General features: G+C 37.5%; 2 protein-coding genes across 3 annotated transcripts; one reads left to right on the top strand and one right to left on the bottom strand.

Annotated features, from left to right (window-relative positions):
- Positions 1–271: 271 nt before the first annotated feature.
- LOC110096498 lies at positions 272–6972 on the top strand. Its single transcript, XM_020822487.2, has 2 exons — positions 272–440; positions 6484–6972. The coding sequence occupies exons 1-2, from the start codon at positions 404–406 to the stop codon at positions 6780–6782; spliced, it is 336 nt and encodes a 111-aa protein (XP_020678146.2). The 5' UTR covers positions 272–403; the 3' UTR covers positions 6783–6972.
- A 1423-nt stretch (positions 6973–8395) lies between these two features.
- LOC110096497 (putative phospholipid-transporting ATPase 9) lies at positions 8396–15348 on the bottom strand. 2 transcript variants are annotated; one of them, XM_020822485.2, is made up of 12 exons: positions 14225–15348; positions 12134–13473; positions 11926–12036; positions 11541–11817; positions 11368–11456; positions 11178–11286; positions 10874–11077; positions 10669–10794; positions 10472–10570; positions 10195–10386; positions 8807–9400; positions 8396–8718 (listed from the first exon to the last, which is right to left on the bottom strand). In XM_020822485.2, exons 1-12 carry the CDS (start codon positions 14618–14620, stop codon positions 8686–8688), a joined length of 3570 nt encoding a protein of 1189 aa, XP_020678144.1. In that variant the 5' UTR covers positions 14621–15348; the 3' UTR covers positions 8396–8685. The 2 variants fall into 2 exon arrangements, with proteins under 2 accessions (XP_020678144.1, XP_020678143.1); XM_020822484.2 differs by having other exon boundaries at positions 8396–9400; positions 14225–15347.
- Between the last annotated feature and the right edge of the window lie 1554 nt (positions 15349–16902).

Below are 16902 nucleotides of genomic sequence, written 5' to 3'. Positions count from 1 at the left end.
TGTTTAAATCATGCTAATATATATATATATATTTTGTAATTAAGACAAATTAAAAGAAAAAAGTGCTTACAAAATATAAAATAAAATATTTATAAAATAGCGTTAATAATATATTAATTCATCAAGTTTTTAATATTGCATTCCTCAATTATTAAAAAATAAAATAATTTTGTAGTATTAAAAATATTTAGAGATTTTTACATATGTATTTTTAATAATTTTAAGTGTTATGTATGTAAAAATCTCAAATATTTATATAATCTTTATTAATAATTTAATATTCGATCGAGAAGATAGGGAGAGAAGAAGAAGAACGGGGTCGGGCGGAGGCCGGCGGATATCGGAAAATGGAGTCGGCTTCCGGTGCGCGGAGCTGTGGTCGAATACCTTAATCCCATCCGACATGGCTTCCGGATCCGAATCCATTAACCAGTTCAAAGGTGAAGTTCTACTATTGATTCATCTCAACCTCCTGCCTTTCCAACAAAAAAAAAAAAAAAAAAAAAAACAAATGAAATCACTTACGATTCAGGCATTAAGGTAAACCCTAGCTTCTTACCTGCGATTCCTCCTTCGCTTCCCTGTCTTTTGTTTGAGTTATAGAAACTTGACTGCAATGAGACTTTTACTTCACTTCTATTTAGATTGTATCATTTTTCTTAGTCAATGTGATGTTACTCAGGATTTATGAATGATAATTATAGATTAATATTATTATTTTGGTTGTTATTAGCAGGCTGATAGATATTAGATGTCGTAAATTAGACTAAAATTTCAATTAATCAAAATCGAATTTAAACATTTTTTAATTATTATTTAAAGGTATTGATACATCATCAAAAAATTATCTTGATCGGGCACGAATCTCGAGGCAAAAGTAAGTTGAAAACTTCCGAAATTAAATTGGAACCATCCGAACTCCGATTTCAACAAATTTACAGTCAAATTGAATGTCTCGAAAATACGAACTCAACAATACCAAATTCGACTCAATCTGAGCCCAAATGAGTCCAAATCAAGGACCCAAAGTGATGTTGGAATGTTCGAACCACAATTTGGATTACCAAACGATTTCAAAACATTACGTGCTTATAGTAGAATCGAGCGGCTCGACGAGGAGAATCCAACGAGCCCAAGATCGCCAAATTTCGACATCACTAAGACCTTCAAATGTCTGACGAACGGTCTATGATCAAGGGATTCAATATCGGTCGTCCATCCAACCACTTCCCAAGTACCATTGATCTCTCACCTATTTACGGGCCATGCCACTCCAAAAATCTATAAATAAACCCTCCTTTCTTTTGAGAGGAGGCTCCAAGCAAGAAGAGAAGAGAAGGAAGAAGCTCCTCCTCGACCACCTCTTGAGTTCCGTCGGACCACCGCCTGACGTCATTGCTCCGCCGGACCACCACATGAGGCCCTCACCTTCACCGGATCACCACTTGAGTCCCTCGCCTTTGCCGGACCACCACCTGAGGCCCTTACATTCGCCGGACCATCACTTAAGGCCCTTGCCTCCGCCGGACCACTGTCTGACATCGTTGCTATGTCAGACCACCACTTGAGGCCCTCGCCTTCGCCGGACCACCACCTAAGGGCTTGACTTCCTCCGGACCACCACTTGAGGCCTTGTGCTCCACCAGGTTACCACCTGAGAACCGCACTTCAGTCGGATCACCACTTGAGACCCTGTGCTCTACCAGGCCACCACCTGACGCCCAGACTTCCGCCGGACCACAGTCTGACGTCGTTGCTCCGCCGGACCACCACTTGAGGCCCTCACCTCCACCAGACCATCATTTGAGGCCCGGGCTTCTCCCGTACCACCACCTAAGGCCCGAACTTCGGTCGAACTACCACATGAGGTCCGGATTTCCGCGAGACCACCACCCGAGGCCCGGACTTCCGCGGGACCACCATCTGAGGCCCGGACTTCGGCCAGACCACCACCTGAGGCCCGGACTTCGGCCGGACCACCACCTGAGGCTCGGACTTTCGCCGGACCACCACCTGAGGCTTGGACTTCCGCCGGACCACCACCTGAGACCCAGACTTTTGTCGGACCACCACCTGAGGCCCGGACTTCTGGCGGACCATCACTTGAGGCCCAGATTTCTGTCGGGCCACTACCTAATGCCTAGAGTTCTACCAGAGTACCGAACTACTACAACGATCTTTCTGACCCCATTCTTCGGCCAACTACGATCTTTTGGACCCCTGTCTCCTGCCGACTATTGTCTTTTTTGGCCTCTATCACCTGCAACGGTCCTTCCGACCTACATCGCCATATAATGGTCTTTCTGACTTCGATCTCATTCATACTACGGTCTTTCCGACCTCTATCCTATCAACTATGATCCTGCCAACCAAACAAACATGTCTATGTTGATTATTGTAACTCCCATAGTATAATACGCTCTATATGATGTACATTTGTGACATCAAGCCAAGGCCTTCTCCCTAAGAAGGGCCTCATTTGTAATTAATTGCAAATACTAATGGATTCATTCAAACTGGGTTAGGCCCTGTGATTTTTTCCCCTTTTTCAGGGGTTTCCACATAAAAACTCTGGTGTCTCTTATAAACGCTACACCCTCTATCTTATCTTCTTGTGTGCTGGATCTTCGTACAACGCTAAGATGCTAAATTCCATATTTCTCTACCGCTGCGAATACTCCAGGACGCAACAGGTATCATTAGATTAAGTGGAAGTTTTTCTTATAAGCATATTAGCCTGCACTTATTGGTCCTTTTAGCTTCAAATCAGATTCAAACTATTGTATTTTCTCATTGCATAGAAATGCAAACCTTGGGTGTGTATGTATAATTAATTAACATTTCAATGTTCAAACTACTTGCTCAAGATCAATTATATTTTAGATATGATATTTGATTGAAGTTCGTCAATGTAAGCTGGTTGTGTATCATATTTGCTTAAAAACTTGGATTTCTGTGGTTCATAGTGAGCATATATGTTATTAATGATCGCCGATTGAATTTTATAGTGTTTCAAGCCATTTAGAATTTGACAGGGAATTCTTTGACAAAGTTTTTTTTTAATCGAGACTTTTGCCATTTTTAGGATTAAGCCTAGATTATTGAATGAGATTTGTTGTGAGACATGATAAAAAATTGCTCTATGAACTAGCATATATTATTGAATGTATATTTACTCTTAAAAATGTGTATATCTTGCATGAAAATTAACAATGTTTTTTAATTTTGGTATTTATTAAGCATGTCTCAATTTTGGTAAGATTTGTTCTGGTTTGCATACAAAATTTGATGTAAAAGAGGTTCATAAAGTACTTTTTGAGCCTCCATAAATGCTATTTTATGGGGATTTTCTTATGATTCTTTCTGATTTGAAGTAATTAAAAGAATGGAAATAAAAATGGTGAAGGAATTGAATTGAACTTAATTTTTGCATAATTATATTATTCATTATAAGTTGAATTGAAAATACTTTTTTAATTTTTTGGTTATGTTGATGAGAAATTGAGTTTTTGCTTTTTATGATGGAGCAATAGATGAGTCAAATAATAATATGATTGGATAAGTACTTGCCAACAAAAAAATAATAATTATTCACATTTGTATGCAAATTTAATTATCTATTGGTTACATTGAAATCAAACAAAGAATATTAAGTTGTGAAGTAAAAAAGAAAAATTATTAATTATTAATATTTAAGCATATATATATATATATATATATATATATATACAGAAGCCCAACAGACACCAAGGAAAGAGCTCGGCATGCATCAGACCGGTGACATCAGAAGCAAAGGAAACTACCGATGATCATGGAAGAGATGGGAAGCCTAACACGTCTAGGGGAAGGGAAAAGCCAGAAGTGGAGATCCTGGAGGGAGAAGATGAAATGCCTCCTCTAAAACCACTTTCTAGGGAGGAGATGAGCATTGGCTACGCAAGAAGGGGTGCTGAATTTGTAAGGCTAATTTCGATCGCCGGGGTGCTAATTTTGAAAGAAGATGAGGGGATTTTGATGAATGGTTTGGGTATGATCGTCGGAGGGAAGATCGTGACAATTGGAGAGCACATACGCTTCAAGGAATGGGAGGTTATAAAGGATTTAGGGAAAACAGGTGTGACCCGAGGGTGAGAAAACTGAAGATGCCAATTTTTGAGGGGGAGAATGCATACGGGTGGATCTACAAGGTAGAAAGATATTTCACCATCAATGGGCTGATAGACGAGGAGAGATTGATGGCGGCAGGCCTATGTTTAGAAGGGAAGGCTTTGTCTTGGTATCAGTGGAGGGACATGCGACGACCCATACGGAGTTGGAGAGAGTTTAAGGATTATTTGGTAGAACGTTTCAGAACGGGAAGGGGAGGAGACTCTTACGAGCAGCTCTTGGCCTTGAGATAAGAGGGTTCAGTGACGAAGTACGGGAGAGATTCGAGTACCTTGCGAGCCGATTGGACTGCCTTTCGGAGACAGTGCTAGAGGGAAACTTCATGAAGGGATTGACACTAGAGATCTGAGCAGCAGTCAGAATAATGAGGCATCGTGACTTGGGAGAGGTTATGGAGCTAGCTCAATTGGTGGAAGATCAGAGGCACCTGGAGGGAGAGACAGGAGGTGGCAGCTCAGGAGGCTTGCACAGGATGACCACCATTTTATTGAAATCCAAGGAGCCAACACCATATACTATTTGGAGGACTTCAAAGGAAAAGACTACAGGAGGAAGACCTGGGGACAGTTTCAAGAAGCTCACTGAGACATAATTACAAGAAAAGAGGGCGAAGGGGCTCTGTTTCAGATGTGACGAGAGGTATACGTCGGGGCAGATGTGTAAGGACCGAACTCTTCAGGTTCTTACTATTTGTGATGAAGAAGGAGGATGTCGTCCTTCCACCTTGCATACAAGGTGGATCTTTGGGAGGGGAGTATTGTTAGACTGGTCCACGCAGGACCGACCTGAGAACAAACAAGGCGGACTGCCTCCGCGACCGACCGCAATGTAAGCACTGGAGGATCATTTCAGGAAGGATTTTTTTTGGGTTTTGGGAGGAAAATCTGAATGTAGGGACTGTTTAGGGATTTCCTTTTGATTTGTATGCATTAAATACTTTGTTTTCCTAGGGTAAGGGCATCTTGAATTTGACTGAAATTTGAGATCTCTTAGATTTAGGTTTTCTTTGGGCTCTAGCGGCGTCTAGAGATTTGGGAGAGATCGATCCTCCTCTCGAATAGAGGATCAAGTGTATCCTGCTATTTTCCGTTTCGCTTTCATCAAATAATACAAATTATCTACTATTTTTGTGATTTTGTGTGAATTTTTGTGAAGAATTCTCGCTGTTTGTAGAAGATTGATAGGAGATACTTGCGATCTACAAGTACTTCCTATCATAATGCTCCATCATATTTATCTTGAATAATTTCAACATGCTTTTGATGTATATCGTTCATCTTTAATTAATACTAAATTAATTCTAATAATACTTGATTTCATATCTTCTTCAGGTCAATAAATTTATATTAATATCCATTCTTTTTTCTCCGTACTTCTTCATTAATTGTCTTAACATAAAAATTGGTTGCTCGCATGACAATAAATTGGTCCTCAGACATTGATGTAGTTTTCCTTGAAGTGAAACCAAACTGGTCTTGACAGTAGAATTAAATCCACAACTCAGTTGTGTTTTTCATTCATATCCTGTTTAATTATCAAAAGCTATACCCACCAAAATCTCGATGCTCATTATTTTGGTGATCCAGATGATGAAACTATTTTTCAAATATTAATATACCTGCAAGCTTGCCAATTATCGTTAAAAACAAAACTCCTGTGTATTCAGCTCTGTTAGGTATTTCTGAGTTCGGCAGTTCAATTTCAGGATTTGTTGTTTCTTGGCTGTGTTTCATTAAGGCTTCGTTAGGGACAATTTTCTAATTTAAAATTTTTGTACTCGAAAGTTGTTTTAAGAAGCAGTAAAAAAGCTGTCCCAAATGAAGCCTAAGATTTATCATTCTTCTGCATCTGCTGGTTATCAGTTTGGCAAACCTTGCCTTTTCTTAACACACCCTTCCAGCTTCAAGTTGGTTCATGTGGAACTAAAGGTGTAAAGACTATATCTTGAAGAAACTTTATTTTTTGTGGGGTTAGAGCATCTCATAAGTATCTTTTCTTGAAGAAAGAAGTCTTCTGACAGATCTATACTTTACTAATTGCGTGCTTAATTCTCACTTTGTATGCTTTTCTTCTTTTTTTTTTCCATTTGGTTCTCCACTCAACCATAAAGGCTGACTCTCACTTTTTTTTTTAGCTTTATACAAATCAAATCATGTAATCCTTGGGATAACTATAGCTATAACTTGCATCATTATGTGTTTAGTCTGTCTTTCATGAGGCAATCACCTCTCACTTTTGTTTCTTTTACCTCATCCTCTCTCTCCCTCTCTCTCTCTCTCTTTGCTTCAATGGCCTTAAGTACACCTGTTACATCAGTTCCAGGATACCAAGATCAGGCCTCAGTTAATTCCTACCATAGCTCTGGATCAATCGGTCTGTTCATAGCGGTGATGTTTGTGATAATAGTTCTTGCTGCGCTTTCCTGCATCTTTGGAAGAGTTTGCGCTTCTGAGATGGCAGAGGGTCCAGATTCATCTTATGATTGCTTGAGTTGGGTACGGCGAAGTTATCAGCGCAGCAGATGTGGTTTTAGTCATTGCATCATGAGAGAAGCAAAATTGGATTTAAGGGTTAAAGAGGGCTCACAGTTTTCCCCTCCATCTTCACAGCCATAAGGTCTTGTAACTTGTGAGGGCATGCATGTTAATATTCCTTTGTTTTTTAGTTCATCTGGTTATAGTTTGCAATTTGTACAGCGGGCTTGGATGCTAATTTTTTTTTTTTTTTTTATGTTCCTTTGCTTATGAACTACTTTGGTTATTATTTATCCTCTCTTAAGATGAAGATTGCAGAACTTAAACTCCATATTCCCAGTTTTTTTTTTTGTTCTCTGCTAGTTATTTTAAAGGATTGTGGACTCCAGTTGAATGTTGATGAAAATATTTGTACCATATCTTAAATTTGCAACCATCCCAATCAAGAGCATGGTTACGGGGTCCAAACGAGTCGAGTCGAGCTCCAGCCAAGAGGTGTTCGAGTCAAGCTCGACTATCAAATACCGAGCTCGAGCTAGACTCGTCTTCATGTCGAGCTCCGCTGTTGAGCTCGTAGTTACGTCCGCTGTCGAGAACAGTCGTCCTGAGCTCATCTGTCGTCTTCCCAAGCTCCGTCATCGAGATCCATCGTTCCGAGCTCGTCGTCCCAAGCGTAACCGTCGTCGTCCCAAGCATAATCATCGAGTGCTCGTCCGTTGTTGTCCCGAGTTTGCCGCCTGCAAGCTCCGCTATCAAGTTGCTCAAAGAGCTGCCGAGTCGAGCAGCGGCCTGTTCGAGCTCGAGCTCGATAAGCCATCGAGGTCGAAATCGTGTTCGAGCTCAACTCGCGAGCTCATAAGCTCGACTCGTTGAGCCTGTTACCGAGTTGAGTCCGAGCCGGTTTGACTCCTTTGCACCCCTAAGCATGATCAAATCATGTTATGCTTGACTCAAGTTCAAGGGCTTATTTGGTTGGACTATTTGTCCAGATAGATGTTAAGTTAATCTTGAAAACCTGTTCTGAAAACACTTACAATTCCTCTTTTTTTTTTTAGAATTTTTATTCATAGCCTTGAACTCATGACCTTCAAAATGGAGCTAAAACTCCCAGTCAATAGATTAAAATGCCCTTCAAAATTTTGTTCCAAAACATTCTGCTTCTGTTTTGCGGTGCTAGACAATAGAAAACGGTGGTGCGATAGATCGTTTCCTTCACACTTCAGTTATACAACACAAGCTCCGCCATCAAGTTGCTCAACGAGCTGCCGAGTCGAGCAGCGGTCTGTTCGAGCTCGAGCTCGATAAGCCATCAAGATCGAAATCGTGTTCGAGCTCGACTTGTGAGCTCATAAGCTAGACTCGTTGAGCCTATTACCTAGTTGAGTCCGAGCCGGCTTGCGAGTCAGCTTGACTCCTTTGCACCCCTAAGCATGGTCAAATCATGTTATGCTTGACTCAAGTTCAAGGGCTTATTTGGTTGGACTATTTGTCCAGATAGATGTTAAGTTAATCATGAAAACCTGTTCTGAAAACACTTACAATTCCTTTTTTTTTTTCTTTTTTTTTAGAATTTGTATTCATAGCCTTGAACTCATGACCTTCAAAGTGGAGCTAAAACTCCCAGCCAATAGATTAAAATGCCCTTCAAAATTTTGTTCCAAAACATTCTGCTTCTGTTTTGCGGTGCTAGACAATAGAAAACGGTGGTGCGATAGATCGTTTCCTTCACACTTCAGTTATACAACAATACCATGGAAAAAACAGGTGATTCATCCCCGTAAACTGCTTTTCTTCTTTTATTGATGACTGATAGATATTCTACCTTGAACTATATAAATAACAAAACCAAAAACAAAAGAATTTACCCCCAAAACACCAAAAAAGGAATACTAATTTACATTGGTCATCTCCCTATCCTGTGCACCTAACACTGGCTTACAAAATAATACAACAAAGCCTACATCTAAATCTAAAACTCGGTGAGGACACAAAACCCAGCGTCTCTCCAACTGCACAATTGCCACTTGTGTGAAATGGTCATCCCTCAGAGCTGCTTCTCCATTGATCCAAGTATGAACTGTACAATATGTAAGCAATGAACTCAGACTGATTGCTATGTATGCTTATTGAGCTGCATGGTGTACTTTCCTTGTAATCTGACTAACCTTAGCATCTAGCCTTGCCGATACACCGACGGTTGTCGGTCTCACCGATCTCTGCCGCACGACCTGGCAATACTCGGGATCGTCCCCCTTCCCATCAAATCTTATCCATTGGATCATATTATGGTACATAGGGAAGAACCTTGTCTGAATTGCAGTGAACATGAAGTATGGAATAAGAGTTGAAATCACAACAAAAAGAGTTGTAATCCAGAAAGATGGTGTAGGTGCCAATGTCTCAACGAACACTTGGTAGGCTATTGTCGAAATTATCGGATTTATTGCGCCATAAATAAGGAGGAAGATGTACCATAGCGCGATACCGCCCCAAATGAAGATGTGTTGAATGAGGGTGAAATAGCTAACTGAGACCGCCATCTGACAATTGACAACCCATACCACACTAGTGTACATGGCGGCGCCAAGAATGCTTCGGTCTACAACCTCACCGCCCTTGCGGAATGCTTGGTGCTCATAGATGCTTGTTGTGAAGAAGAAGATCATTATGGCACTAATCACGCCATTGAACATCCAAGCAATGATGCGACGCCAGCTGAATAGTAGATTCTGCACACCTTCTTGATACAACATGGGGAACTGCATTGGAGTTTCAAGTATAGGATAAGTGGATATAGCTATTTAATTATCAGGATACATTTTAGGACGTTGAAAGTGCAGAGAGTGCAGGCAGAGGGATTCAGAGATGTGTTTTTTTTTTTCCTTTTCTATCACGGTAGGCTAATATCCAATTATTAGCATGAAAAGTATGACTTTGTAAGTTCAAACCGTGTGGAGATATAAAAATGGAAATCCTGAGGTTTGACGTGTTAGAAGAGTTATCCTAGCAAATAATTTTCCGAGTCAAACCAAAGAATTAGTTAACAGTTGTGACAGCAATGAATTACATGCAAATATGAACAAGAATTATTTTTAGTACTGGTGATTTCTCTATTTACATGAAATAAAACTAGACAAATTGTATAAATTTCCATATATTTGTGTTTTTATGAATAGAAATTAAATTAAATTAAATTTTGTAAGGATAATGTTTTATCTTGCTGTGTAAAAAAGGACAATTAGTCCTGACATCTATATTAGGATTTTATTTACTATTACTACTAACGTTGTTATAGCCGACCCCACGTAGTGGGATAAAGGCTTGATGTTGTTGTTGTTGTTATACTACTAGCGCTGTTATAAAATCCGTATTTTTTTTTTTTTTTTGGGACATTTAGGTTAATTAAGGCAATCTCACACACACAAGGCAGACACAAAGACTCAAACTCAAAACCTCTTAGTTGGAAGCCTAAGCTCGCAACCAATAGGCCAAGGTGAGCAGGGAGAGAGAGAGAGAGAGAGATTGTCTCTTGCCTAATAGATAAAGTATTTACCTTGAGACAAAACCGAGCAGAAACATCCTGGTCAAATACACCCAAAGCCACCACCGGAAGTGATGTGAAGAAGACATTATACAGTGATAGGGACCAATCTTCATAGACTGGTTGCCCTGAGAATGTTGTATAAGCCTCATACAAGAATATAGTAAGTCCAAACGTGATGTTCTTGTAGAAAAAGTAGCAGATCTGCAAAAAAATAAGTAAACTTTCAAGATCATGTGGTTAAGAAAAGTTTGATATTTGATTCAAATAGATATTATCAGATCTGTACCATTGATGAGATCCTCCTATAACACCAATGCCCATGCACAAGAAGCAAGCGCTCCAGATATCTAAATTGAGCAATTGCAACATCACTTGCCATGACTGCCTGAAATGATACAAATTTATGAAGGCAGATTAAATTAGAGGATAAAGAGAAACAAAGAAGTAAATAAAAATGCAAGTGATATGACAAGTTTTATCAACCTGCATTCCTTCAGCTCCACTTATACCAATTCCAATATCCGCTTCTTGTAGCATTCCCACATCATTGGCACCATCACCAATCCCTAAGGTGACTTTACGTGTGTTTGTTTTCACCAATCTTGTAACCTGGATAGTTTTTTATTATGACCATCAGGTTTTAGAAACATATTTAACAATGGACGACACCATAAAAGGGGCTACTTACAAGGGCCTTTTGCTTGGGAGAAGAGCGGCAGCATATCACTGATGCGCACCTAATAGCCAACTGTAACAAGAGGTTCTTGAGATCATCTTCCAAAGCATAAGTGAGTGATTTTCCATCAATGATCAGAGCAAATGAATCCGAAGTTGACGAACTTAGAAGCTTATTTCCTTCGTTGATTTGGCGGGTTATACTTTCCTTTGATGCCTGAAGTGAAGCAAAAATGTTAGCCTTAAGGAATGCCAATTTCATGCTTATGAATACAAAATGGACAATCTACAAACAGAGAAAAAAAAAAAGCTTTTACCTTGGCAAATGCATCTTTGTTCCCTTGTTTCTCCAACAGAATCAAATCTGGTGTCTCCAGTGTGATGATTATCTGCTTCATTCCTTGTCTTAATAGGCTGCTGGCAAAACTGCAAAAACAAAATGAATTCAGAGGAAATGTAAACGATGCATCTGTAGCTTATATTAAGAGTTTGAATCCCATGTTATACCCTATGTTTATAGCAGTCTCCATCTTGTCACCTGTAAGAACCCATATCTTGATTCCTGCCTGAGCTAGTTTGTCAATGCATTCAGGCACCTATGTAAAGAAGATGATTTATTGAAGTCATTTTAAAGAGCATATTAAAGATTCTACCAATTCATGAAAATTTCCATAACTCACCCCATTTTGCAACTTGTCTTCGACAGCTGTGGCACCGAGAAGAATAAAATCTTTCTCGATCTTATCAGTAGCTGCATCGATTTTTTCATCCCTATCGGCACTTACAGAATTCTTCGCCTCTGTAAATTCCTTTTCGAATCTTTCATATTCCTCTTCATCAAGCTCTCGATAAGCAAGAACCAAAGTTCTTAAACCGGCATCTGCGTACTCGTTAATATGCTCCTTTGTTTTTTCTTCAAACTCCCTACCCTCATTTGAAAGTCTTTCAAACATTACACTGTTTTATGTTTAAACAGAAAAGAAACTTAGAAATCTTCATAAATCATAAACTATAAGAAATATGTTTGTTTATGTGTAATTTCTCTTTAGTTTTCTCATCACAAACCTGTCAGCACCTTTACTGAGAAGTAGCAGCTTTCCTTCTGGACTTTGAACAATCACAGACATCCTTTTTCTTGCACTACTAAACTCTAAGATGTTCAAAAGCTTATATTGCCTGAAAAAAGAATGTAAAATGAAATCAAAACTAGCAAAAAACATCTAAAAGGATCAGAAATCAGATAAATCCTGAGAGATATAGTGGAATTCCTAACCTTTCAACAGTATTGCCTGTCAAAGGATCCAGCTCATACAAAGAGATGGCTGTCTGAGTTCTCTGGTAGAACTGAAATCCAAGCTCCCTAGCTGCAATAACAAAGGCAGCCTCATCAGGTGACTCAGCTTCATATGTTATCTGTCTTGAGGCTTCATCAACTTCAGGTATGGCAGTATGGCAGATTGCCAACAATCGAAAAAATTTCTGTATTACTTCAGAATAAGGCTCATTGACCCAGTTCCCATTCATGACTCTTCCATCTATGAAGTTGAATCCTTTTATTGCAGGTCTATTAACCACATTATCCTCTTCATTCTCTTCTTCAGAAAACAAAGGCACACCTTTTCTTTTAGCCATTGCTCTCTCGACTTCTGTGACACCACGGCCATAAGCAGTACCAGCAATGCTGCATTTGATGAACTCCATTGAGTTCATAGTTAACGTTCCTGTTTTATCTGAAAGGATGGTATCAACTTGGCCTAATTCTTCAGTCAGGTTCGAGGTACGAGCATGCGCCGGTTTATCAGATTCCTCGTGATACATTTCGATGTCTTGGTTGATAAAAATGGTCTGCAGTACTTTGACAATTTCTATTGATACATACAAGGATATTGGAATGAAGTAACTATAAAGCATAAGTGCAGTTAGAAAATGTAAGATGGCTGCAAGAGGCGCTCTTTTAGGATCATAGAAAACTTTGGTATCATCTGGTCGGAGATACCATCTCTTCATCTTTCCATTGTTCAAATCCTCATGGGTTTTGATGCCAAAGATGATCGATCCAATAGTCGCAATTACAACCAAGAAAAACAACAAGAGGTATATAAGTTTATCCATCTTCCTCTCAATTTTGCTTCTCTTTGATGGCGGATCGGTGGCATTCTGCATCACTTTCGTGTCATGGCCGGTGAATATCACTACACCGTAAATGTAATCGGTGTTCCGAAGTTTCGAGTCGCGAAGAAGAATTTGCTGCGGCGAGAGGGGGTATGGCTGGTCTTGGTATTCCATGCTTCCAACAAAAGTATAGAGGTTTGCATTCGGATCTTCACATTTTATTATTGCTTTGAAATTTTGAAAACTAGAGTCATCATGCAAATTTGATGTTACCTCCAAAGCCTGTTTCATTTTCAAATTGGTTTCTCCATCAAGATTCATAGTTTCCACATAACAAATCGCTTCTTCATAATTAGAGGAAAGTAAGATCAGATCAGTAGGGAAGAATTCATCCTTCTCCACCTTCACTATGTCTCCTACCCTCAGCTTCTTCCATTCTGTACGCTCAAAAGTTCCATCACCCCGATGAAACTTAACTTTTCGATTGTTCATCTCAGTATCCTGGAACAAACATAATGTTTTAGAAAGAGAATTGAAAATCATAATTGAATGGATAAATGGAAAAATCTGAGAAATTTGATTCAGAAAACATAGCAAATCAGATGTTGAAACCCTAAATAACAAATAAACCGATACAAAGACGAATTCATAATAGTTCTTATGCTGGTAGATTTACTCATTCATGAGAAATTGAAATAGAAAACTAATTCGTAAATATCTTTGAAGATGAGATAGTTTCATTTGGAACAATTTTCTGATAATTTCTGTGACCTGAAAAACAGCTTTTTACAGCAAAAAAACATAAATTGCTTCAAACAAAGCTTAGTTTGGGGTGGCTTTCTTAAAGCTTCATAAAGCAGTTTTTTAGTTAAAAAATTTTAATTTTTAAACTTGAAAGCTGCTTTAAGAAGCATTAAGAAAGCCGTCCCAAATGAAGCCTAATCCAACATCCTAGAAACAGATTCATCAAAAAGTCACACTGTAATTAACACTTCTTAAAGAGAATAACATAGAGATAAATAGATGATTAGGAGAGGCTAACTGTATCAAAAATCTGCACTTAAATAGTTCTATGTCAACCCAAAGAGTTTAAGTTCAGATTTTACTTCATAATAATTTCATGAATTAAGCATTAAAGAGAGAAAACAAAAAACTAATCCTATTCAATTAATGCTTTGCATAAAATAACTAATACAACCAAACTAAAAAATCTAATTTTTTTCCATAAATAGGGGAAGAAAAAGAAACATACCTGCTGAAATCTCCTCCAATCTTCAACAGCCTCCTTTGCCATAGTTGCTCCAATCACAACAATAAGAGGAAGAATCGCACTCACAGCACCATAAGGTGCTAATGGTGTGAAAGCCAGACAACCAGTAACAAGAAAATAAAAATTTGCGACCCTTCTGAACTGCTCAAATAGTGATTTTGGCAGAAATGTCGCCAAATTATACTTTGTAGTTGACACATAATTCAATCCATAGTTCAGATTAGTAGCCTCAAAACAAGCTGGATCATTCGCAAAAACCACCCTTGAAAATCCTGGCCCTCCAATCTGGTTCTGCTGCTCATCCTGCAGAGACGATTTTCCACAATTGAAGCTGAAGAACTTACTGAAATGAATCTTCTTTCTTCTTCCACCAGCCATCTCTTTCTTCTCTGTAGTCTCACCAGCCAACCTTATCTGACCTTCCCGATCTCTCTTCAATCTTTTTCAGCAAATCTCAAGTTTGAATGCTTCAAAGTTCATTACTTCATCAACAGATCAAAAGCTCTACACAGCAAACTCAACCTCAGCCTTCTTCCACCTCTGATCAAAGCATCTAAGAACACGAAACCCTCACAAACTTCAACCTTTTCTGCAAATCTGAAGCTCAAACCTCAAAGCTTCAATCTTTTCCTGAAAATCTTCGTCTTCCTCCTCTAAACAGAAAATATCAGCACAAAGAAGGGGAGAGGAACAAATAAGCTGGAACATCTATCGTTCTCTCCAAACGCTATAAAAAGCTTGGAGAAGAAAAGAGAAAGCTGGCGTCTTTGAAACCCTCATAAGAGATGGCGGCCACCCGTTGACCATTAAAACTTTGAAATCTATTCCATTGACTTAGGAAACGGAAGATTTTTACAATTCTTCCAGCGAAATTTCATATGGAGACCTCTTCAAGCACGCGGAATACCAGAAATCAGAAGAAAATAATGGATTTAGGATTAATGAAAAAAGGAGAGAACTTTATTACAAATAGAAATAAAAATAGTTTCTAGATGGTCATATTGACGCTGGGAAGCTCGGCGGGAATTATAACGTTTTTCATCTCTTTGCCATTGACAGCTTCGCAGAAAAGTGTTTTTTCTCTCTCTATCTCTATCCATCTCTATCTACGATTCTACGTCTTGCTTATCAGCTGCTCCTTCTCTCTACTTAGTCGCCTTGAAACAAAGAATCAAACACAGATAGAGAGAGAGAGGAGAGGAGAGGAGAGGAGAGGGAGAGAGAGAATGTCGTAAATTTCTATGTATTAAAATGACTCGGCGACTCGTTCATTGGCTGAAGGAAGGGAGAGTGAGTGGAGGGTAAAAAACTAAAAACTAAAATATTTTCTGAAAATTTAAATAATTTATTAACATAATAAATAGTCTTAATTAAATAAAAAATAAATTCATGCTTCATAAAATTTATATAATTTTTTTCCTTTTTAATTAAAAAATATTTTAAAAAACATAATAGAAATTACAGTTGAAATTTTTATAAAATTTGTTAAAGCTAAAAACTCATAAGTCATAAAAAATAAAAATTAATTAATTATGATATCTCTATAAAAAACTAGCAATTAAGATATAGACTAAACATAAATTTGAATAAAAAAATAATCTTTTATAATATAAAAATATTATTTACAAAGAAATTTTAAATCAAAATATTTTAATCAAAAATTGAAATTTTATATAAAATAAATATAATTTATTAATAATCTAATAATCAAAAAATTTAAAATATATTATACTAATTTCAAAATAATTTTTAAAATTTTGAATTTATATATTAATATAACATTATATATTTATCACCCCCAACAACCAAGTTAAGACGTCCAAGTCGTGGGCCCCACAGAGTCTCATCATTTCTAGGGTGCTTATTTTAATCCTTGTTGGGTAAAGGCAAATGACATAATTACCCTAACCATTCTTCTAGATTAGTCCAATGGTCTGCTAAGGTTTCAACAAAATGGGAGGGTATAATAGGAATATGAGGATATAGGTCGCCACGTAGCAAACACGTTTGCCCACCTCCACCTACTTAAGACCAGTAATCAAATGGAAAATAAAATGTAAAAATTAAAGTCCCAAAAAATAAAATAAAATTTGTTTGCTAACTCAAAGTTTTTATTTTTGTTTTATTTTTTAAAGTGATTGATCTTATCCATTTGTGGGATCACATAAAATATATATTTATGTAGTAATAAATTTGATATAAATATATATAATTTTCTAATTATACTCAATTAAATAATAAGATTATGAAAATATTGAATTTGTTCATCATAAAATTCTCTCAAAATTTTCTTAAATATTTTATGTATAAAATGAGTTAAACAAACTAAATTGGTGTTTTTAAGAAATATATTTTATTTATAAGCAACTCAAGAAGTCCTAATTATTACAATATAAATTTTAAACTTAATGAATTATGTTGTTATAACACATATATTGAGAAAAAAAACACAAATAAGCTATTAAAAGTAGAAAAAAAAGGCTCGAGATATCTAATTAATCTTTTTTATTTGAACGAATTTTAAAATTATTAAATTTATTTTGAGATTAGTAAAATAAATAAATATTTTTTAATTATCTTAAAAATAAAAACTAATAATTTTGAAAATAGGAATTATGATATCTTATTTGGATACCAATACTATACTATATCTTCTCAGA

This window comes from Dendrobium catenatum, unplaced genomic scaffold, assembly GCF_001605985.2.
Source record: "Dendrobium catenatum unplaced genomic scaffold, ASM160598v2 fragScaff_scaffold_81, whole genome shotgun sequence".
Taxonomy (NCBI): Eukaryota; Viridiplantae; Streptophyta; class Magnoliopsida; order Asparagales; family Orchidaceae; genus Dendrobium; species Dendrobium catenatum.
Note: the sequence above shows the minus strand (reverse complement) of the source record. Positions and strands in the feature narration are given on the sequence as shown.

Excerpts from the sequence above, each read along its gene's own strand:
- LOC110096497 (XM_020822484.2), bottom strand. The coding sequence starts at position 14,620 with ATGGCTGGTGGAAGAAGAAAGAAGATTCATTTCAGTAAGTTCTTCAGC. Across the intron at positions 11,287-11,367 it reads GAGACTGCTATAAACATAGG|TTTTGCCAGCAGCCTATTAA; the intron begins GTATAACATGGG and ends TTGTTTTTGCAG. Across the intron at positions 10,795-10,873 it reads CTCCCAAGCAAAAGGCCCTT|GTTACAAGATTGGTGAAAAC; the intron begins GTAAGTAGCCCC and ends AAAACTATCCAG.
- LOC110096498 (XM_020822487.2), top strand. The coding sequence starts at position 404 with ATGGCTTCCGGATCCGAATCCATTAACCAGTTCAAAG. Across the intron at positions 441-6,483 it reads ATCCATTAACCAGTTCAAAG|TTCCAGGATACCAAGATCAG; the intron begins GTGAAGTTCTAC and ends CTGTTACATCAG.